Genomic DNA, 22,511 nt, shown 5'->3' with positions numbered 1-22,511 from the left:
CTAAAGTTCGACTAACATAGTAAACATGAAATTGCATACCTTGATCTTCTCGAACTAGGACCCCACTTACCGCGATTTCTGAGACTACTAAGTATAAGTAGAGTTACTTGTCCATTTTCGCAGTATGAAGTTGTGGCGGGCTCGAGAGGTACCGCTTTAATTCTTCCAATGCTTGTTGGCATTCCGGGGTCCATGCAAAATTGTTCCACTTTTTGAGCAGTGAGAAGAACCTGTGACTTCTATCCGAATGCCTTGAGATGAATCGGCCTAGGGCGGCTATGCGCCCTGTTAATCTTTGTATGACCTTAACATTGTACACGACTGTGATGTCTTCGATTGCCTTGATCTTATCATGGTTTATTTCAATCCCCCGATTTGATACCATAAAGCTGAGGAACTTGCCCGAGCCGACCCTGAATACACATTTCTCCGAGTTGAGTTTCATGTAGTGTTTCCTTAGTATATCGAAGGTCTCCTACAAATGTGTCAAATGGTCCTCTGCTCGCAGGGACCTAACTAGCATATCGTCAATGTAAACCTCCATTGATTTACCTATTTGTTCTTTGAACATTCGATTTACTAAGCGTTGATAAGTGGCACCAGCATATTTTAGTCCAAACGGCATTACATTATAACAATAGGTGTTGTACTTAGTGATGAACGAAGTCTTTTCCTGATCCTCCGGGTTCATTTATATTTGATTGTACCCGGAGTAGGCATCGAGAAAACTAAGGATCTTGTGTCCGGCCGTGGCATCGATCATGCGATCGATATTTGACAGAGGAAAAAAGTCTTTAGGACATCCTTTGTTTAAATCTTTATAGTCTACGCACATTCTAAGTTTATTTCCCTTTTTAGGGACTACGACTACGTTTGCTAACTATTTAGGATATTTTACTTCCCGAATGGATCCTATTTTGAAAAGTTTGGCTACCACGTCCTTAATCAATGCCTGTTTTACCTCGGACTTGGCCTTCTATTTTGTTTTACCGGGTGGAACTTCGAGTCCAAGCTCAGTCGATGTGTAGTGATCTCTGGCGGGATCCTTGTCATATCTAGGTGGGACCAAGCAAAACAATCCATATTATTGATAAGAAATTTAATGAGTTTTTCCCTGAGCTCGGGGGTTAACCCCGTACCCAAGTATACCTTTCGATCGGGTAGATGCTCGATCAGTATGACTTGCTCCAGCTCTTCGACTGTCGATTTGGTGGCGTCGGAATCCTCGGGGATTATGAAGGATCGAGGGATCCAGTAGTCACCATCCTCGTCCGTTCCCTGCTTCTCCGATTGAGTCGAGGCTAGTGGTTGTGTTTACTATTTAGCTTCCTGTTTTCATCATTTTGTTGACAAAAGCGCCGATACTGGTATTACTTCATCGACCGCGAACATCTCTTTGGCAGCATGATGCTCCCCATACACCGTTTGTACTCCATCCAGTGTTGGGAACTTCAGTATTTGGTGAAGGGTTGAGGGGACCGCCCTTATGTTGTGAATCCAGGGTCTTCCGAGCAGTGCGTTGTATCTCATATCACCCTCGATCACATGGAACTTTCTTTCTTGAATAGTTCCAGCTACATTTACTAGTAGGATGATTTCACCTTTAGTTGTTTCACTCACTATGTTGAAGCCATTGAGAATCCGAGTTGCGGGTACGATCTGATCTTGTAGGCCGAGCTGATCCACGACCCTCGATCGAATAATATTGGCCGAGCTTTCTGGATCAATTAAAACACGTTTAACATGAATTCTATTCATAAGGATAGAGATTACCAAAGCATCATTGTGGGGTTGTGAAATCCCTTCTGCTTCCTCAACATTTAATGATAAAGTGCCTTCTGGCACATAGTATCGAGTTCGTTTTTCCCTGGTGATTGATACTTTAGGGCGTTTGAACGCGAGCCCTTGTGGAATATCGACCCCACCAACAATCATGTGAATCACGTGATGTGGCTCTTCCTGTTTGTTTTTCCTATTTGCATCCCTATCTCTGAAATGGGTTTTATCTCAGTCGCTCAAGAATTCTCGAAGGTGACCCTCGTTGAATAGACTGGCCACCTTCTCCCTTAGTTATCTGCAGTCTTCGGTTCTATGACCATGTGTACTATGGTATTTGCATATTTGATTGGGGTTTCTTTGGGATGGATCGGTTTGTAGGGGTCTGGGCCATCTAGTATCTATAATTCTCCCAATGGCTGACACAATACCTGATACATCGATGCTGAAGTTGTATTCTGATAATTGTGTTGCTTCTGTGGGATCAGCATGTTTATCGAAACCGTTTTTGCTCATGAGCCCTCGAGAGCTCTGTCCTCGATCGTTCCTTCAATCATTTCGGACGGGATTGCGTCCTAGGTCGTTTCTACGATCTGCGTTGTATGGTTGATACCGATCTCTATTCGACCGGGGTTCTCTGTCAATATCCCTTTGAGTTCTGCCGACGGGCCTGTTTGGATAAACGGGACTGAAAGGGGTCCTCAACTCATCATCCTCGACCAAGATCTTTGACTGGTACCGATTATGTACATCGGCCCAGGTTACCGCTGGATATTCAATTAAATTCTCCTTTAGCTGTCGTGATACCACCGAACTTCGTTCGTCCAAACCCTGAGTAAAGGCTTGAATAACCCAATCATCTGTGACCGGTGGTAGTTCCATGCATTCCATCTGGAATCGATATACGAATTCCCTCAACATTTTGTTATCTTTTTGTTTCACCTTGAAGAGGTTCGACTTCCTAGTTGCAACCTTTATTACTCCGGCATGTGCGTTTACGGAGGAGTCTGCAAGTATGGCGAAGGAATCGATAGAATTAGGCGATAAATTGTGGTACCAAATCATTGCTCCTTTCAACAAGGTTTCTCCAAATTTCTTCTGTAAAACAGAGTCAATCTCACCGTCTTCCAAGTCATTCCCTTTTATTGCACATGTATAAGAAGTGACATGCTCATTAGGGTCAGTGGTCCCATTGTACTTAGTAATTTCTGGCATTCGAAATTTCTTCGGAATGGGTTTCGGAGCCACACTTGGAGGGAAAGGCTTCTGTATGAATTTCTTTGAATACATACCCTTTAGAATCGGCGATTCCCCCGGTATTTGGTCAACCCGGGAGTTATATGTCTTTACTTTCTTGTCATTTGCGTTGATTTTCTTTTCTCCTGATTCAATTCATTTAGTGAGCTCCTCGAGCATTTTCATAATGGCAGGGTCAGTCCCCGATTCGTTGGCATTCGACCTTTCCGGCACAGGCTCGGTCCTATGGACGACTTTTGGTTCGATCCTACTCGGTGTTCGGTGTTGATTTTATAGTTGTTCTATAGTGGCTTGTTGAGCCTATAACATTTTGAATATCAATTGGAGGCTAACTCCACCATCTTCTCCACCCTACGTACCTCGACCACCTTGATCGAACTTCCCTGAGTACACTACCTTCGGGATCAATGCCCAAATTTGCACTTAGGGCTACATGTGAACTAACATCGACGGAATTTTCAATTGGTGCTCCCTCGAGGTCAGCCTGAGGCACCTCGATTCCTGGGGCGGCTATATTGTCATTTTTCCCATGAAATCCGAGGTCGTTGTCACCATGTGTAGGCACTGCTTGTGAGTTTGACATGTTTATCCTGAAAATAAAGATTCTTACGAGAACATAAAGCAGTGTGTGTTATCGGAATCAGTATTAAGCAATCACTATTATCCTTAGCCCCACTACCTTTAAAATTGGATAACAATTAAACTTATAATGAGGTTCTAAGGATACGTGATTTCACTTAATACCAATTGATAAATATGAAGATTAATAATATAAATGAACTATAAAGTAAAGCAAACGAGTGTTAGAATGAAACTCAGCCCTCGAGTTTGGATACCTTCGAACTAGTTGATGCAAGAACAATATAACAAGCTGATGAACAATAGTATAACGAGAAAGAGAATTATATTACTTTTATATCTGTGAACCATCTGTCTATACAAATGGTTAATACTCCCCTTTATATAGTAGATGAATTCTACTTACGACATAACTCTAATTACTGAAGAAAATCCCATGATTAGCTAATTAACCGTTCCCAATTTGATCCATTCCGAGATTTCCGCCATGATCTTCGACCAATCACGGATATTTTATCTTTCCGTTATTATGTTATCTTCGATCTTTCTCGATGCAGGTCTTATTCGGTCTCGATCGCTGCTGGCCTCGATCTCGACAGATATCTCGAATAACAAACTTGGTACTTTGTCCTCGTTAGGGGTGTACATTGGTCGGGTTGGTTCGGGTTTCGCAATTACCAAACCAAACCAATTGTGTCGAGTTATTAAATCTAAAGACCAAACCAAACTAATAAACTCGGGTTTTTCAATCTCGATTTTTCTCGGGTTGTTCGGGTTTTTTCTCCAGTAAAATCTTTGTAGCACAAAACATATAACTTGTGCTCCAAATATTTCTTTAATCCTAGCGAGATACAACTATATAAGGTATTTTGCAAGAAAATAATACAAAATATGAGATGTGTCATGACAATATCCTAAAATATTCATCAATAAAGACAATAAAATTACGTATTATAAATATTGCTAATTAAAAAGTCATAATAAAAATAAACATAATCTAAAAGTACTAAATATTGCTAAAATAAATCGACTAATAAGGGAATGTTAATTACATGACTGAACGCTAAAAAAAAGTAAAAATAGGTTATGCATTTTTATGTAAAACATTGCAAAACAGAAAATAGATATTCAATACATTGTCATTCCTAATATTAAATTGAATGTGTTTTGTTAGCATTAGTATTGATTTGATTTTAGTTTGGGCTTTTGTTAGCATTATTTGAGTTACTAATATTAATGGCTATAAAACTTATTGGAACATTCAAAAGTTCTAAGTCCATGCTTGAAATAATACCTTAAAAGATAAAATTATGAAAAAATTTAAGAAATATTTATAAATTACATCACAATAAGTATATTTATATATTAAATATATCTAAAAATTTTATATATGTATTGTCGGGTTGGTTTGGTTTCGGTTTGACTTTCTTTAGTTAAAATCAAACCAAACCACTTATGGTCGGGTGTTTTTTCTCAACACCAAACCAAATCAAACCGAACCATAGTCGAGTTTTTTTTCTCGGTATGACTCGAATTATCGGATTGTTACAATTTGTCGGTTTCCTTTGTACACCCCTAATCCTCGTACCTTGGTCTGATCCACTACGAGGCCGACCTTCGAAGCAGCTCCCTGGTCTCACTCAGATAAAAAAAAAAATTGATTGGGCTCGCTTTTAACGGTATACAATTACACAGAGGTCTGCCTCTGCACGCAATAGAATGGATCTATATAAAAACCAAATACCTCTACAAAACACAATCCAACATCAAATTTCTCCATAGAAAATCTAACTTTGGTTCTCTCTCTCTTGTCTTTTCCAACTTCAAAAATGAAGAATTTGATTTTCCTATTTATTTTTCTGACTATATTACTACAAACAAACGCCAATAATCTAGTAGAAACTACATGCAAAAACACACCAAATTACCAACTTTGTCTGAAAACTCTGCTTTCGGACAAACGAAGTGCAACAGGGGATATCACAACGTTGGCACTAATTATGGTCGATGCAATAAAAGCTAAAGCTAATCAGGCTGCAGTGACAATTTCGAAACTCCGGCATTCGAATCCCCCTGCAGCTTGGAAAGGTCCTTTGAAAAACTGTGCCTTTTCATATAAGGTAATGTGAGAAATCTATATATACTCCATCCCTCTCAATTTATGATATTCTTTCTTTTTTAGTCAATCCAAAATGATAATTTTCTATATTTAATAATATTTAACTTTAAATTTTCTAATCTATTTGAAATGAAATAATTTATAGCCATGCAAATATTTATGCTTGTTTTAGACTGTAAATTTTTAAAAAATAAAATTCTCTTAAACTTCATAGTCAATTAAATACAATTAATCGATTAGTTGTAGTGGCAGCAAATTGTCGATAAAACTACGTACTACAGATGTACTCAAGGAAACATAATAAGTTATGATTATTCCTTTATAATAAATAAAATAAAAAAGAAGGGGACTTTCCTCTAATTATAGAGAATATCTTTTCATCATAGATCATTAATAGTTATTTTCGTGAGCCGAGGGTCTATCGAAAACAGCATCTTTGTCCCATCAGGGTAGAGATAAGGTCTGCGTACACATTATCCTCTCAAAATTCAATTTTGTGGGATTTTATTGAATCGTCGTTGTTGTCAATAGTTAGTGGTATTCCACGCATAATAATAATATCTTTATTTATTCCTTACAGTATTTTATTTACAACTTAGATTATATCTTGTTAAGCCAAGCTTTTAAAATCAATTTTTTTAAAAAGTATTTTTTTAAAAGAGTACTTCTGGTAAGAAACATTTTATACTTGGCTAATTAATTAAAAAAATATTTTTGAGCGTTTTTTTTTTCAAAAGTAGAAATTACTTTTTAGCTTCTTAGAAACTACTCCTACTTCTATTCAAAAGCAAATTTGGTCAAAACACTACTTTAAAAAATATATTGTAGCAATAAAAAAAGTAGGTTTAGCCAAAAAGAAATTTGACCAAAGAGGCTATATATTCTTTTCAGGCTATTCAATTAATGCGAATTCAAATTTCAACAGGTAATTTTAACAGCAAGTTTGCCTGAAGCAATTGAAGCATTGACAAAAGGAGATCCAAAATTTGCTGAAGATGGAATGGTAGGTTCATCTGGAGATGCACAAGAATGTGAGGAGTATTTCAAGGGTAGTAAATCACCATTTTCTGCATTAAATATAGCAGTTCATGAACTTTCTGATGTTGGGAGAGCTATTGTCAGAAATTTATTGTGATATATATGCACTACTCTTATACAAGTGTAACAATATTATCGATCAGAAATTTATTATGATGTGCCTGTGTATTCACACGTGTAACACTCTTATTCAACTAGTCATATATGTTTCGACTAGAAAATATCCCGATTACACCGGCGAATTCGAATTAGTCGGATTCCAAGCGAGTATTGGATAAAAATATAAATTAAAGATTTAAAGTTAATAATTTTTTATAGCTGATTTAAAATTGATATGAGTATACAATAGTAATTAGGTTCTTATTTGTAATATTTAGTGAATTTTTTAATATATATATATACATAGAGAGTTTGTGATTAGATGCTCGTGAATCTATATATTTGTACATTAGATCTGCTTCTAATATAAATAAATTTCCACCAGTAGAAGTTTTATGATTTCTTCCTTTTCTTTTAATTCGTCCTAGGGCTTGCTTATTTTTTCTTCAATTTAAATTCTATCCACTAAAAGGTATTTTCTCGATCAGTTTACTTAAAAGTACTTAACTGCAAATATAGTTGTACAAAAATTTATAAATTGGTAACATAAAGAAGAGGTTGGGTACAAGCAATTGCAGCTATTCAAATTATATCAATTGTATAAAAGTATTACACGTGTAGTAATTTTTTCTTTGAGATTAGCAACTCTAAAGTCAAAAGAAAATAAGGGCAAAGTTTTTTAAAAAAAGGTTTAATGTTCGAACTAACGTGGATATAAAGGTTTAACGAGGAAAATGCAAAAAATTGGAATTCCGAAAAAAGAACAGAGAGAAATGGTTGAGTGCCATTTAGAAAAAAAAAAATTTATTCTGTTCCTGTTAGCTAAATTTTTTGCTCAATGCCACACATGTAATTGTTGTAGATTGATTGCAAGTCGAATTGATGAGTAAAGTTTTTTGTCTTGAAAATGATATGACAAAGAATTAATAGTTGTACGTGTCGCCATCTTATTCGTTCTCTTAATTGAGCCTCATCTAGTACAGTCTACCCAAAGCGAACCACATATTTCCAAATTAATTTTGTCCACTAAAATTTAAATAAATAGGATCACACCAAGTTTATATATAGTAACTGGAATCCAAAATGAAATCCTCACTCATGTCTCTGTCACTAAATGAAATAAGGCATATGTTGTACGTACGTTCTCCATTAACCATGCAAATAAGCTTTCATTGGTTATGTCTCTAAGTCCTTCTTTTCCTCTTACTATTTTGATAGAGGAGACTGCCCGCACTGAACACCAACCCAATCTCGATAAGAATCAGTACGCTACACTCGATCAATCCATGAAGGTGTGGCACTTCTCCATCTTCTCATGTGAATGGTGCTAATTCCCATGTTCTTTCTAGTCTTGTTTGGCTTCGAGAGCCTCTCTCTCCCCGTCCCTTACTCGTCTTTTGAAAGCCAAGTAGAATTCTAAGGGAGCTTTACATAAATAGCCGGTTGGATTTATTATTTAATTTTCTTAGTTAATATATCTAAATTATATATGGTTATACTTATATTATATATGGATTTACACGTATATCATATATCCGTCGGCTATTTTATGTTTAAACGGTTGGTTGTTGGCTATTTAGGTTATTTCTTCAATTCTTCAATGGTCAATTGATAGTAGGCCAATCCTTACCGGGAAGGAAATAGTACGGGTCCGCACAAGACAAATGGATTGGGGTGAATTGCACAAATAACATTTAAAGTGGACGGTCTTAGATTTTTGTCCCGCTTGTTTCACGGATAAAATTTCAAATTTAACGAGTGTTGTCCCTCCCTTGTCCCATGGACAACATTTTTAATTGTTGACTTAAAGTTCTACCCATAGGGCAAACGAGTGTCAAAAGTTAAAGACCATCTGCAATTTTCGAATGGATTGTACTTATAAGCCCATGGAAAAACAAAATATAGAGGCCGGCCTCATGGACAATACTTTTGACCTTAAAGTTATACCATAGGCAAAAGCGGGTGCCGAGAGTTGAAGACCATCTTAAAAAGTATCATATTTGTGCAAGTTTTCAAATGGATTGTACTTATAAGCCCACGGAAAAACAGAATATTGAGGCTGCCCAAGAGTAGAGCTCGGTCACATAGACAACACTTTTAACTTTTGATCTTAAGGTGTCAAAATTTAAAGACCATCTCAAATATTATCATATTCCTTTCATTTTTTAATGTACTTATAAGCCCACGGAAAAACAGAATATAGAGGCCGGCCCAAGAGATCGTGGGTCAAAGCCCACTCCATAGAGTGGCGGAAATGAAAACCCCGAAACTTCTAGAGACGGATTTAAAATTTTAAGTTAGTGAATAGGAAACTAACTAGATATACTAAAACTATCTCTTAGCTATATATATTGTAAACATAGTTTAATTGTTTACACATTTTAAAAATTGTTCAACTATATATAGTCAGATTTTCTAGCTATCCATATACTGTAACTTACTCTAATTTGTATACAAAAATTAAAAATTGTTCAACTGTATATAGTTATGGAGGATTAAAAAAAACACCAGAACCACAAGGGAATATATCTGCTTCTTAGCCAACAAATGACCATTAACTTTAATGGAAATTACTTTTACTTGCTGCAAATTCGACCATAATATGGCTTAATTATCACATTAAATGGTGTCAAACAGGGTTATTCCATTAGAAAAAGAAAAAGAAAAAAAAGAACACAATTTTAACAAATTTTGAATCATTAAATTCTACATTCTCTGTCTACTAAAAACTTGAAAAACAGATATCACAAATATCATTATACGTAATTTTAGAACAATAAAGCAATTAGAGAACATGAAAATTAAGGAGCAGACATGAACAGAGCTTGGACCCTGAAGTTATTATACAAAAAGGGAAAAAAACAAAGAAAAATCTATATTTAGCTTCTATTACAAGTAGGACTTGTTAACTGTTAAAAGAAAATAAAGGAGTTCTAACAAAACATATGTTTGAACAACATAATAAGTAGTAGAATAATTATAGGTCACGGGTTCAGCCGTAGAAGCAGTCAATAATGCTTGCATTAGGCTAGGCTGCCTGCATAACATGTCTTGGGATGCGGCCCTTCTTTAGACCCTACGTAAACGCGGGATGCTTTGTGCATCGGACTGCTCGTTAATGTTAAAGAGTGAAGAAATAGGTTCCATGAGAATTACTTCTTTTCCGAAATTTCCAAGCAGAAAGTGAAATCAGAGGAGTTTTCTTCCACCCAATCACTAGAAAATTCCCATTCATTTCAAGCGTAAAAGAATTCCCAGTACTGAATTTTTCGAGCACCATTTTCGCTTGATACAACGACGAATTACTCAACTTCATTTCCTCCATTCCAAATCGCTTAAAATACTCTCTCCATAATTCAATCGTTACATGTCTAATAGTCCTTTCCTCTCCTTCAGCTGCTACAATATTCCTTATTCCTTGCCACATAAACTCTGATTCCATAGTCGTTCTGTTTGACTCATTATTTTTCATACAATCTTCAAATAAATCGAAGAAAGCACCGTGATAGAATAAAGCTTCAATAAAACGGTTAACAAAAATTGGAGAGTTATGATTTGCCTCAACTTCAGCAATGACCATTACACGCGGATTTATACCTTTAATAAATCTCATCAAGAAATCAAGTTTTTCTTGTTTCATTATCATGTTAGTCAGAAAATGTTGCGCGTAAACTGCAATCGTTTCCTCAGGATCTATATCTAGGTCTTCTTTCTTGAGATCCAAGATATCTTCTGTTATAACGCTCTTGAAATAAAATAGTAAGTTTAAAGACTCAGCAAACCTCATTAGACGTTTACCTGTCTCCTCGAGTTTAATCCTCGATTGAGTATTTCCTAAAGCAGTTATTTTGAGATATTCAAAGGGAGATTGAGATTCTTGTTGATGAGTTACAAGTGCTTGTATCAAGATTGTCCATTGTACCCCCATTTTAATTTCAAGATCAATTATATGAATCTTTTTCGAGTTTCTTACATTTTCTACTATAGCTTGAATTCCAGCAAATTTTATCACTTGACAAAGAGGCATATCCTGAACAGCAATCGTACACTGATTTATACTCCTTAACGCCTCCTGAAGATCTCGCATTCCATATATCTCCAAACTTTTCGTGCTATTTTTCCCGATTTCCTTATCAACGCGTTCACGTAGAGCACGAGAAAAATAGTAAACAAGTCTTTGAACAGGATTTCCTGTTTTGGAACTTAACTTGTCACATTCATTTAAAAGCTTAATCGCGCGATCATATTGCTTTTGCTCCACTTTCTCCGCGCAAGATAAAAGGCATTCGACGAGTTCAACATTTCTAGAATCTTTCTCTGATAGACTTAACAAGGAACTAACAAATGCATGATCAACTGAAGAAGAAACTGAAGATTCAAAAGATTGAATAAAATTTTGTCCGCCTAAACGAAGAATTGCATCAGTAGACAATTTACCATCATTTGCACATTCAATTTCACTAGTTTGGATAGTGATTTTTTGCCCCTTTAATTTTCTGAATCCATTTCCAAAGTCTTTCAATATGTTCAGTGAAGAAATCAACGAAGCTCTTGCCTTCTTGTTATGTATTAAATTCTCTGGTGTGACATAAAGAGCATTTTTTGTTTCGTTTTCAACATCAAAATACCAATCATCAAATGTAACAAAATTTGCATTAGAAGGAAGTTCTTTCTTACTTGTTATGTCTTCTTCACCTTCTTGATTCAATACAATACCTGTGGAGAACCAGCTGATTTCTTGGGCTGGTTCCATGTTACTATGATTTCAATTGCAAAGAATTGGTATCAGTTTTAGATAGAAAAGCAGATTTTTATAGGATTTTATATTCTATAGTATGATTAAAAAATTGTAGGAACTTTAGTGTTATCGATAATCGATGTTTTCTATTTCAAGAAAGACAAATTAAGTCGTACTAATTTCGGTGATAACAGTAGATGCTTTCATTGGTGCATGTGTGTAAGAGAAATGTATATTTTAGCAATTCCAAAAAAATAATAGTCGATTAAATGTATATTTTTTATATTTATGAGTATTATATACAAAATATATACAGAATTTAAATATTTTTCGACTATCGAATGCAATTAGTTTCAGCTGACCGGTCAGTTTTATATTTTGACCCATGTGTAAGAGTATGGGCATTGTGTATCTTTGTTTTAATAGTATGGGTTAAATAACTGTATGAGTCACTTAATAAATGAAAAAAAAAGAGTTTTGTACTAAAGTACTCTCTTTTTTAATAAAAAGAATGATTAATTCGTCTGTACGCACGAATTCAAAATCTAGAGTCAAAGTGTCTCTAAAATGAGTGTGATACGCATACATTTTAATTTTTTATGCATTAGGTTTACATTGTTCCGCAGAAAACTTAGTTCTTTCCCTTCTTGTTGGCGGAGCGACATGCCGGAAGAAATTGAAAGATCGAAGACGGAATGAAGAACGAAGCGTCGATTCGATCAAAAAATAATAAGTTCAGTTGAAGTCACAAACCGACCATAAAAACGCTTCCACAAATGCCTGAGATAGAGAGTTGATTTGATGATCAATTTCAAAAGGGGTGGTGAAATTGCGTCACTGAACTATTGAAACATACTCTGTATGTTAATAACTGATGTCCTTGAGAATTATATAAATCAACAGCTAAAAAACTTAGAGCATCAAATAAAACTTGTAGCCTTTTTTCATTTGGTTTATGGTTTATTTTGAACTGACAAATTACATTAAAACCTGAAAAACATATTCGATAGGGATTTTCCAATAAGATATTCAAATAGTAACTGACTGAAATCTAAAATCATCTAGGTAAGAATTGCAGTTTATCAGCTTTAAAGAGCAATTCTTGTGTTTCAGACTGGACTTGTAGTAATCATTCAAACCGCTTTGCCAGGAAAAATATTAATTTTACATATGAATTTTTTTTCGAAAAATAACATGGATGTATATATGAAGGGGAGCCTTAGCGTCACTGATAAAGTTATTGTCATGTGACTAGCAGGTCACGGGTGCGAGCCGTGGAAACAGCCTCTTGCAGAAATGTAGGGTAAGGCTGCATACGATGAACCTTTGTGGTGTGGCCCTTCCCCGGATCTCGCGCATAGCGGGAGTATAGTGTACCGGGCTGCCCTAACACTGATGTATATATATAATAAGTCAACAACACTTTAAAAGATAATGCAAAATAAACGTCAATTTAGAATAAGATTAAAAGCTTTAAAACCCCCACAACCCTTGACCTAAACTCATATATTCAAACCGAATGGCAGATAATATATCCACAACGCTTACACAAATAAAATTCTGGGTACGTCAGTGATCTCAGCCACTACATAGTTAAAAGTCTAAATACAGATACCTGGTTTTGGGTGGCTGAGAGGCAAGAAATTCTCTATCAAGGAAAGAAAATAACTAGGAAAACAACACAAACTCAGACTTCATAACCAATAATGTACCAAAAACAAGGTAAATCTTGAGTATAAGACAGACAATGACAACTAAATCTAAGTCAATGTTCCATTTGGTGCAAAATATTTCCAGCATATTGAAATGTAAGAACATAAAACTAATTCTCTCATTCAAAAATGTGCTTTATAAAGCCTACTACTTTCTGCATAATTCCACCTTTAGGTTTTTCCTTTGCTACTTTTGGCTTTAGACCACTTGAGTTTTCTTCATTTTTCCTTTTCTTCTTCTTAGCTGGTTCCTTTGGTTTGATCTCCACCTGATTTGGACTTGAAATACTAAACTTCTTGAAAGCTTTTTGTAAATCAGCATACATTTTCTTTGAATTTCTCTGAAACTCAGCAGACACATTAACTCGAGACGATGTCTGGTTATCTCCTTGATAATAACCAACAATTGCTTTGCCATCACTATAAGCATTAACAGCTGCCAATATGAATTCACAGCGTTCGCGAAAATGCTCATAGACAAAGGCTTCAAAATTCTTTGGAGGCGTACGAATATGACATAAAATTGTCTTGCAAGACAAAATGAACACTTTCTCATTGTAAGCTAAAGAAGTATTCTTCCAACTCTCAGACGTGTTATATTTTTCGTGTCCAGGCTCGTTGAAGTAAGGTTTGGAATTGAGTACTAGCCCCTGAATCGAAACGAGAAGCTGAAGGATTGATGATTTTGTAGGTGTCCACATTTCCTGATTGCTACCATTCCAAGTATTAATAAGACTCAAACAAACTGTTCCATTAGTATAAAGATTAGGATTCATATGATAGCCGCGAGACAGATAGTAAACTTTGGGAGGATGTCTCGGGTAATCTGAAGGAAACACGATATCAAAGAAGAAGAGTCCGTCGTGGTAAGGAGTTCCAGGAGCACCGATAATCACTGCTCGAAGCAGATCCATTCGCAACTCATAAGCGCGAACATAAATGGATTCAGGGAGATTTTTCTCAAGGATTTTCCATTCTTTCATAATGCTTCTGCAGGTAGAAGTGTTTGCATCTTTGAAACTATTTTTTGCCTTTTTGGATTGGTTTGTTTTGAGGTAGTAGTGGTCTGATTCATCTGAAACTACATCAAAATGTGGGAACTGGATCTTTTGCCCCTCACCTGCTTAACAAATACTAGGATTAGAAAATCAATTGGGATAACAGAAATCATTTATTACCAACATATTGTAACATGAGCACAAACAGAGTTTTTCAAAAGCAAAGCATATCAATCTGGCTTACAAAACAAAAAAAAGGCTACAACAACAAATTCAGTGTAATCTCACAAGTGGGGTCTGGGAGGGTAGTAAGTAGGCAGCTTTACCCCTACCTTTGTGCAGGTAGAAAGGCTTTTTACAAGACCGTATCTAGGTTAAGGGGTATGGTTTCACGTGAACTCATGCTCCTCTTCTTAAACCATGTATAACAATGTTATATTTCGTTAAAATTACTTAAATATATGTATGTGTGCTCATGCTTAAATACTCATATGGTACGAAATTACTGGATGCACCTTTACAAGTAAAATTAGCGGTTTAAATCTTACTTCGGACGGTCTTATTTTCGGCACGAATCAAAAAGAATAATTTTGAACCTACAATTTCAGAAGTGTAGTGATTCATGGTAAAAGTCTAAAATTAAATCCGTCAAATGTAAATTCTAGATATACTAATGCACCCAAGAGTGGGTATAATCTCTAATGTTTTTAGCATTGAAAACATTGTATTTTTAAAGTTATGGGTTCATATTGTTATATATTGCAATATTAATAAAATATTTCCACATAAATTTATGCTCCACGCTAAAAGTAATGGGTTCAGTTGAACCCGGTACACATGCATTGCATCCGCCTCTGGTGCACCCATCGTCTTAAAATCCTGGATCCGCCTCTAGTTATTTCTGATAGACCCTCGCCTTTAAACTTGTATGCATAATCACAACAGTATAGAGAAAGTAGCAACAACAAGATAATAATAAAATCGAATCATAAATAAATTAGGTAGTAATAAAAATCTAAGAATCAGGAAATACAAAAATATCACTCCCATTACTAAAACAAAAAAGGCATCTTATTTATATCCATTAAAGAAAGAAAAGACATATCTATTCACTCTATTATAACCGAGCCTCTCTATAATTGAACAAGAAATACTCTAATAGAAAAATCCGCTACAAATATTTCTCCACAAACAACAAAGAAAAGAAAACTTCTTGTAAAAAAGAGTGCTGCGAAAACAGGATTTACATAAATTCTTTTTATTTACCACCCGGTGTCCAATGCCCATGTTGGAGTTCCGACTAATTTAGATGCGCGCCACGTTCTCATTAAAGAGGAAACACTCTACTAGGATATTTTTCTATTTTGGCTCGAACCAAGACCTCTTGTTAAAGGTGAATATTACTATGTTCATGTCTTACAAACAAATATAGAGGAATCATATCGACCCCAATTAGTTTGAAATTGAGACATATATTTTTTTTGGCTATCCACATGTTGTCATCCGCATTGAGCCCGACTAATCCAGAGTTTTTCTGTTCCCAAGGCTCCAAGCCGACACTTAATGGATAGTTGATTGAGCTTTGAATGTGATACTAAAAATAAAAAAAACTCTGGTAAAAGAGAAAAGAAAAGGTACCTGAAGCAGAAGCCATGCTTGTTTTTTTTATTACACGCAAATTAAAGCCTTGTCAAACTTCTTTCTCTTCTTATTCTTCTTCAGTAATCCGATATTAAAGACTGATAATTGAAAAGTATTAATGAGTTAATATGAGTTATTATTTAATTATCGTGTTCCATCCCCATAAAGAGTTCTTGTTCTTCTAGGTAAAATATCGTGTAGCTTTAGAAATCCTAGTACACATAAAACTCTACTACGAGTCAAAGTATTAGGGATTGTTTGGTTCAAAACCTTATTCCAAAATTATAATTTTGGGATTAAAATTACAATTAAAACCTAAATAACTTATCCCACCTTTTATTTGAGATAAATTATGCCAAAATTATGGTATAAAAAAATATTAATTTAACTAATACTTACAACCAAATACGGAATAAATTTAATCCCAAATATTTATACAAAAATAACACACCTAAGACCTTAAACCAAAGGGCTCTTAAGTATAGTGTCTTATCATTCTAATTTTAGACTCTCATTTTGGTCCTCAAAAAGGGGGAAAATAATGGAAAAGGAAAAAGTGGAGCAAAAGAAAAGGCAAAAAAGGAAGTATTGGACTTGCTTCATTGACAAGTCTCTCCATAATTCTTCGTCATTATTTAAAGAAATCAAACATTTACCTTTTTATTGCCTTCTTTAGATTTCTAAATGATTTTTAGCAATTGTTGAGAATTTGCGAGTCTTTTAAGAAGCAAAAGCTTAAAACAAATATGGTTATGGAGTGCCGTGTAAGTTGAGCTTGACCAAAATCACACACTTTATCTTTGTACTCAAAATGTGCACATTCAATGAGCATGGATTAGAATCACATAATCACACACACACACACACACATATATATATATATATATATATATATATATATATATATATATATATATATATATATATATATATAGTGGACGGCGTGCCACACGATCCCATAATATCATATATAAGTGGACGGCGTACCATACGATCCCATAATATCATATATAAGTAGTGGCATACGCAAAATTTAATAACATAATCGCATGTATATTTAGCTACATACGCAAAATTTGTGCAAGTGATATCGATGTAGTGTTTCAATTTAGACTTGTAAATAGAGGCAAACTTATGCTTGTAGAAGAGGGGTCACCGAAATCCGTTAATTTCGGCAAAGATTCTGAATATATAAGTGAATATATATTGAGAACGGTCATTTATTTTGCTTCGAACCTTTAAGATCAAAAGTCTGATGTCTGATGGGAATATTGGTTGAGTTGTTCACTCATGTGCTCCCGCCACATTCAAATCGTGAGTCTACCTCTAGTTGTAAAGAAATTTAAAGTCGCGTTATAATAGGTTTACTTTAATGTTTTTTTTTAAAATTATGCACGTCATAAAATGTAACATACATATTTTTTGTACTTGTGCTTCAACATATATCCTAGTCCTAGTAGAAAAGAGAAAACTTCAAAAAATTGATCTAGTTGAATATTATAATAGTACTAAAACTTCAAAAATTAGTTGTTAAGGGATAAAAGTAGATTTACTTATGTACGTTGTATATATATCAGTTTTATTTTTAATAGTTTTATTCGGTAAAAGGGAATACCATTGCACAATTTAAATTCAATTGTTGCTGAGCACTTGACTTCTAGTTAATTAATTAAGATCTCAAGACTTTTCACTATATACACAAAACATTTACTATTGTTTTCTTTTATATGGATGTAGTTAGTATGTTAAAGTATAAAATGAAAGAGAAAAAAATGTAAGGATAAAATGATTGATTTTTTTAATGAAAAAGTTATATAGGCAGTTAAAATTACAAACAATAATAACCATCAAAAATTCCAACTTGCATAGTGCTATACAATTTCATCTCAACCACAAAAGAATCCTTTGGAGGTCCTCTAACATAGATAGAAAAAATTAAGTTTTACCAGTTTTAATGCGCCAAATTAGCAAATTCCAACAATCTTCAATCTTTAATCTTAATCTTATCCAATCTACTTAGGAAATGAAGTAAACTTAGAAATTAACTATGTACTATTGACAATTTTCCTTTATCTTCCTTTCAAAATTCTTCAACATTCTTTAAGATGAATATTAACGTTGCAATTTGGGCCATTTTCCTTGTTATATTTTTCATTTGCTTGGATTTTGTTCATGGTTTGTCTGTGAAAAATGTGATTGATTCTCCTCTTTTGACAGAGAAGATTGACACCAATCGTACAATAATAGTAGATGTTAATGGCCAAGGGAATTTTAAATCTGTTCAAGCTGCAATTAATTCAGTTCCAGATGGGAATTCTGATTGGATTATTATCCATGTCAGAAAAGGGACCTATAGGTATATTGGTTAATTCACTGCAAGAAAATTGCGCTAAATATTTTTTTTTCTTTAGTGGTAGTATCTTATAAGCTTACGCACACCTCGATTTTTTCACCGAATACTTATGTACCTTTATCGGTACGAACAAAGAATAAATATGTCTACCTAACTTTGTACGTATGATAAATTTATCACATTACTTTTATGTGGTATTTGAACCCTTGGGTATTTCATAATTTTTGCTCACTTTATTAATCGCTATGCGACACCTTGAAGCATAAAATTGCTTTATGTTCTTCATACATTGATAGTTCGGTGCACGAAGTATTCTGCGTTTACGCATGGTGCAGGGAAGGGCTGCACCCTAAGGGGGCATTATGTAGACAGCCTACTCTAATACAAGCACTAGTGGCTGATTTCACGACTCGAACCCCTGATATAGGTTACACGAAAATAACTTTATCGTTGTTCTAAAGCTCACCTTCGTACATTTATAACTAGTAAATGTCTAAAAGAAAACGAAAGAAACTTGTCCCTTGATTATCATATTAAAACATAAATATAAAACTAGGGATCAATTTGTTTGAGATTGTGTTTTATATATTTTTGCAGAGAAAAAGTTCATGTACCTCTAAAGAAGCCATACATTTTCATGAGAGGCAATGGAAAAGGAAGAACATCCATAGTATGGGCAGAAAGTTCCACAGACAACTCCAAGTCTGCTACTTTCAGAGTTGAAGCTCCTAATTTCGTTGCCTTTGGCATTAGCTTCAAGGTATAATAATTTCCTATCCATCCTCATATTATATTCTTCAATTTTTTTTGCCATCATACTACTATATTAAACATTAAGCTTATTGTATGTTTGATACGATGAAAGTCATTTTATTTATAGAAAATATTAGAGATTGATAAAAATATTAGCAAATCACATAGTGTTATAATGAAAATTTTGCGTACTAACAAAAATTTGATAATAATGGCCAGCTAAGTCCCGGTTGAAGCAAGAAATACGAAATTAAAAGTTAAAAATTGTTGTAAGGAAAATAGCTTCCGTCCATAAGCGAGGGAAGTTATTTTACATCTCTTTTGATTGAAAATGTTATCTTTAGAAAAGAAAAGGAAAAACATGTTTGGCAACCATGCTTAATACCCTATTTTACTGAAAAATGACTTTCGTCGTATCAAATACATATATCTGCCTAGGGCAGTCCGGTGCACGAAATATCCCACGTTCATGCAAGGTTCGAAAAAAGTTCGCACTCCAAGGGTTGTGATATAAGCAGCCTACGTAACGTAACTTGTCTAAAATATAAATGTGTTGTTACATTAACATTTTTTGAAAGTTTTTCTAATCTTGTTTATTATGAACTTGATCTTTGGCTAGAATCAAGCACTTAATGGTGTAACTTCTACCTCACAAAACAAGTCATCAGTAGCAGCTTTGGTGGGAGCAGACAAAGTTGCCTTCTATCATTGTGCATTTTTGAGTTCTCACAACACTCTCTTTGACTATAAAGGCAGACACTATTATGATGATTGTTACATTCAAGGTTCCATAGACTTCATTTTTGGCCGTGGCCAATCTTTATTTCATGTGAGTTTACAACCTTTGCTTTATGCTCACAAATTATTAACTTATATATATTTACAGTATAACTAATTATTACATTATTAAATTTTAAACTATTGCAAGAAGTAACTTATTTATAATTATCTTTTAGATGACCTACAAATATTCTTTTCTAAGGACAGTTTATCAGTGTAGAAATTGAAATCAGTTAAAATACAATGGTGAAAAAAGATGCTGAACAACTACCCATAAATGTAGATTTGATCGAGTTTTTTCCTTCTTTTTTTTGGTTAAAAATAATTATTGTTGGGTGTGTGAACAAAGTCTCATATTGGTAGCTAAAAAAATTGGGAAGCTACATATAAGGTGTGAAATTCTCTTTGTAGTACGAGGCCTTTTGAGAAAAATCGTGAGATGTTTATCACCTGGGATCGTACGTTACTTACTATTTTTACCAAGTTATTAATTTATAATTCTCATAGAGATTTAAATGTATCTACTTTTTTTTTTTTTTGGTTGCAGAGCTGTGAGATATTTGTAATTGCAGATAGAAGAGTAGAGATTCATGGTTCTGTGACAGCACAAAGTAGATATAGTGCCAAAGAAAACAGTGGTTTTGTGTTTGTAGAAGGAAAAGTATATGGAATTGGAGGTGTGTACTTAGGAAGAGCCAAAGGGGCTTATTCCAGGGTCATTTTTGCACATACTTATTTGTCTAAGACAATTGTACCTCAAGGTTGGACTAATTGGAGCTCTCCAGGATCAACAAAGTAAGACAAACTTTTCATATCTTAAATAAAAAAAATTAAATACATTAATAAGCTCTAATTAGACTTACTTGGTCACGGACGAACATATATAATTTATGAGCCGTTAATGTAGTGGCCTGTTGATTTCGCTTGCATCTGGTCCGGTGCACTAAGCTATCGCTATGCGCGGGGTTTTGGGAAGGGTCGGACTATAAGAGCCTATATATTGTACGCAGTCTTACCCTGCATTTATGCAAGAGCTTGTTTCCACGGCTCGAACCCATGACCTCCTGGTCACATGGTAGCAACTTTATCAGTTACGCCAAGGCTCTCCTTCCTTGATTCTGCTTGCATCCATTTTGAACAAAATGACGACTAAAGTTTAATGGCTTGATCGGTTACTATCGTTTCTATTCAGAAGCGGATCCAGGATTTAAACTTTATGGGTTCAACCATTAAGATTTTTAGCATTGAACTCATTATCTTGTTAAAGTCATGTGTTCATATCAACTATTTATTGTAATTTTAGTAATTTTTACACCTAAATTGATGTTTCATGTCGAAAGAAGTGGGTTCAGATGAACTCAGTACCAAAGAGTTGGATACACCCCCGCTCGTGTTATAAGATTCTCTCGTCCTGAAACCTAAGTCTTATATGCTTTTGCTAAGTTAGAACACATTAAAGGGCAGTCCGGTGCTCTAAGCTTCCGCCCGCTATGCGCTGGGTCTGGGAAAGAGCCGGAATAAAAGTGTATATCGTACGCAGTCTTACCCTATATTTCTGCAAGAGGCTATTTTCACGGCTCGAACCCGTGACCTCCTGATCACATGGCAGCAACTTTACCAACAAATAAGTTGGAACACATTATTTGAATAAAACATTTGAGATAGTGGTACTTAATACCCAATTATACTAACTAGAGGCAAATATATATAGTCTGGTTTTGTTGGATTCAACTGAACTCAGTTTCTTGACATGAAGAATAAATATATGTAAAAGTTTACTAAAATTTTAATAAATATTAAATTTTGAACCTATAATTTTTTTAAATTTAATGATAAGAATTTAAATTCTGAACCCGACTAGTTCTAATAATGTAATTTGGTGCAGGAATTTATATCATGCTGAATACAAGTGCTATGGACCAGGGTCTGGTACAGAAGGTCGTGCCCCATGGTCAAAGCAACTGAATGACAAAGAAGCCATGCCATTCCTCTCCGTAGATTTCATCCAAGGCAAGGAATGGCTTCCAGCTTGGCTTTAAAATTGATCATTTAATACAGAAGTTTGACAACACGGTTTTCGGATCACCTCAAACTACACAAAAACGGGTCCAGCTTTGAAGTGCATATTGTAGTTGTGTTTTATGATGTCTCTGGCTAAACTTTTAATTTATTGAAATAGTTAGCGTACAATAGACCCTTGTGGTCCGGTCCTTCCCCGGACCCCGCGCATAGCGGGAGCTTAGTGCATCGGGATGTCTTTTTAGTTAGTGTAAACACCCTAGCTCCAATAACTAAGTATTCGATTAGGAAAAATGGAAAAAGAAGCTCATTAATTTTGTATAAAAGGATTAGTCATGTTTATTATATAGTGATATACATGAGTTTAAGTTCGATATACGGGCGATTTATACAATTTTTACATTATCAGGTTTAGCATATAACTGACAGACATGCTCATATAAACATGATATGATAACTTGATAACCTATTCTATAAGGTAAAATTGCAATGTATTGCTTCAATGTATATAATAAATTCTAGTATTTTTATTTAGTATGATTGAAACTCTTTGATAAGTCGAAGATTTTACAACAATTTATTATATGTATGTTAATATATAAATTAAACAAATGGGGTATTACTTTAATACATTCTTCTATAGTATAAC

General features: G+C 34.6%; 4 protein-coding genes across 4 annotated transcripts; 2 read left to right on the top strand and 2 right to left on the bottom strand.

The window, feature by feature from the left end:
* The first annotated feature begins 5,352 nt into the window (after nucleotides 1-5,352).
* LOC107808322 (cell wall / vacuolar inhibitor of fructosidase 1) lies at nucleotides 5,353-6,950 on the top strand. The gene is made up of 2 exons (XM_016632833.2): nucleotides 5,353-5,732; nucleotides 6,657-6,950. The coding sequence occupies exons 1-2, from the start codon at nucleotides 5,442-5,444 to the stop codon at nucleotides 6,864-6,866; spliced, it is 501 nt and encodes a 166-aa protein (XP_016488319.2). The 5' UTR covers nucleotides 5,353-5,441; the 3' UTR covers nucleotides 6,867-6,950.
* A 3,039-nt stretch (nucleotides 6,951-9,989) lies between these two features.
* On the bottom strand, nucleotides 9,990-11,621 carry LOC107808317 (scarecrow-like protein 18). The gene has a single exon (XM_016632828.1). It carries the CDS (start codon nucleotides 11,619-11,621, stop codon nucleotides 9,990-9,992), a length of 1,632 nt encoding a protein of 543 aa, XP_016488314.1.
* A 1,677-nt stretch (nucleotides 11,622-13,298) lies between these two features.
* On the bottom strand, nucleotides 13,299-16,630 carry LOC107808318 (putative ubiquitin-conjugating enzyme E2 39). The gene is made up of 2 exons (XM_016632829.2): nucleotides 15,955-16,630; nucleotides 13,299-14,438 (listed from the first exon to the last, which is right to left on the bottom strand). The coding sequence occupies exons 1-2, from the start codon at nucleotides 15,968-15,970 to the stop codon at nucleotides 13,438-13,440; spliced, it is 1,017 nt and encodes a 338-aa protein (XP_016488315.1). The 5' UTR covers nucleotides 15,971-16,630; the 3' UTR covers nucleotides 13,299-13,437.
* A 1,351-nt stretch (nucleotides 16,631-17,981) lies between these two features.
* LOC107808319 (putative pectinesterase 67) lies at nucleotides 17,982-22,231 on the top strand. Its single transcript, XM_016632830.2, has 5 exons — nucleotides 17,982-18,313; nucleotides 18,908-19,070; nucleotides 19,683-19,892; nucleotides 20,391-20,638; nucleotides 21,729-22,231. Exons 1-5 carry the CDS (start codon nucleotides 18,063-18,065, stop codon nucleotides 21,880-21,882), a joined length of 1,026 nt encoding a protein of 341 aa, XP_016488316.1. The 5' UTR covers nucleotides 17,982-18,062; the 3' UTR covers nucleotides 21,883-22,231.
* The last annotated feature ends 280 nt before the right edge of the window (nucleotides 22,232-22,511 follow it).

This window comes from Nicotiana tabacum, chromosome 15, assembly GCF_000715075.1.
Source record: "Nicotiana tabacum cultivar K326 chromosome 15, ASM71507v2, whole genome shotgun sequence".
NCBI lineage: Eukaryota > Viridiplantae > Streptophyta > Magnoliopsida > Solanales > Solanaceae > Nicotiana > Nicotiana tabacum.
The sequence above is the reverse complement of the archived record's forward strand: the minus strand, read 5'-3'. Positions and strand labels throughout refer to the sequence as shown.

What these genes read in the sequence shown, in the direction of transcription:
- LOC107808322 (XM_016632833.2), top strand. Translation starts at nt 5,442, where the DNA reads ATGAAGAATTTGATTTTCCTATTTATTTTTCTGACTATATTACTACAA. An exon ending in ACTGTGCCTTTTCATATAAG is followed by an intron (nt 5,733 to 6,656) that starts GTAATGTGAGAA and finishes AAATTTCAACAG; the next exon opens with GTAATTTTAACAGCAAGTTT.
- LOC107808317 (XM_016632828.1), bottom strand. Translation starts at nt 11,621, where the DNA reads ATGGAACCAGCCCAAGAAATCAGCTGGTTCTCCACAGGTATTGTATTG.
- LOC107808319 (XM_016632830.2), top strand. Translation starts at nt 18,063, where the DNA reads ATGAATATTAACGTTGCAATTTGGGCCATTTTCCTTGTTATATTTTTC. An exon ending in GTCAGAAAAGGGACCTATAG is followed by an intron (nt 18,314 to 18,907) that starts GTATATTGGTTA and finishes ATATTTTTGCAG; the next exon opens with AGAAAAAGTTCATGTACCTC. An exon ending in AGCTCTCCAGGATCAACAAA is followed by an intron (nt 20,639 to 21,728) that starts GTAAGACAAACT and finishes AATTTGGTGCAG; the next exon opens with GAATTTATATCATGCTGAAT.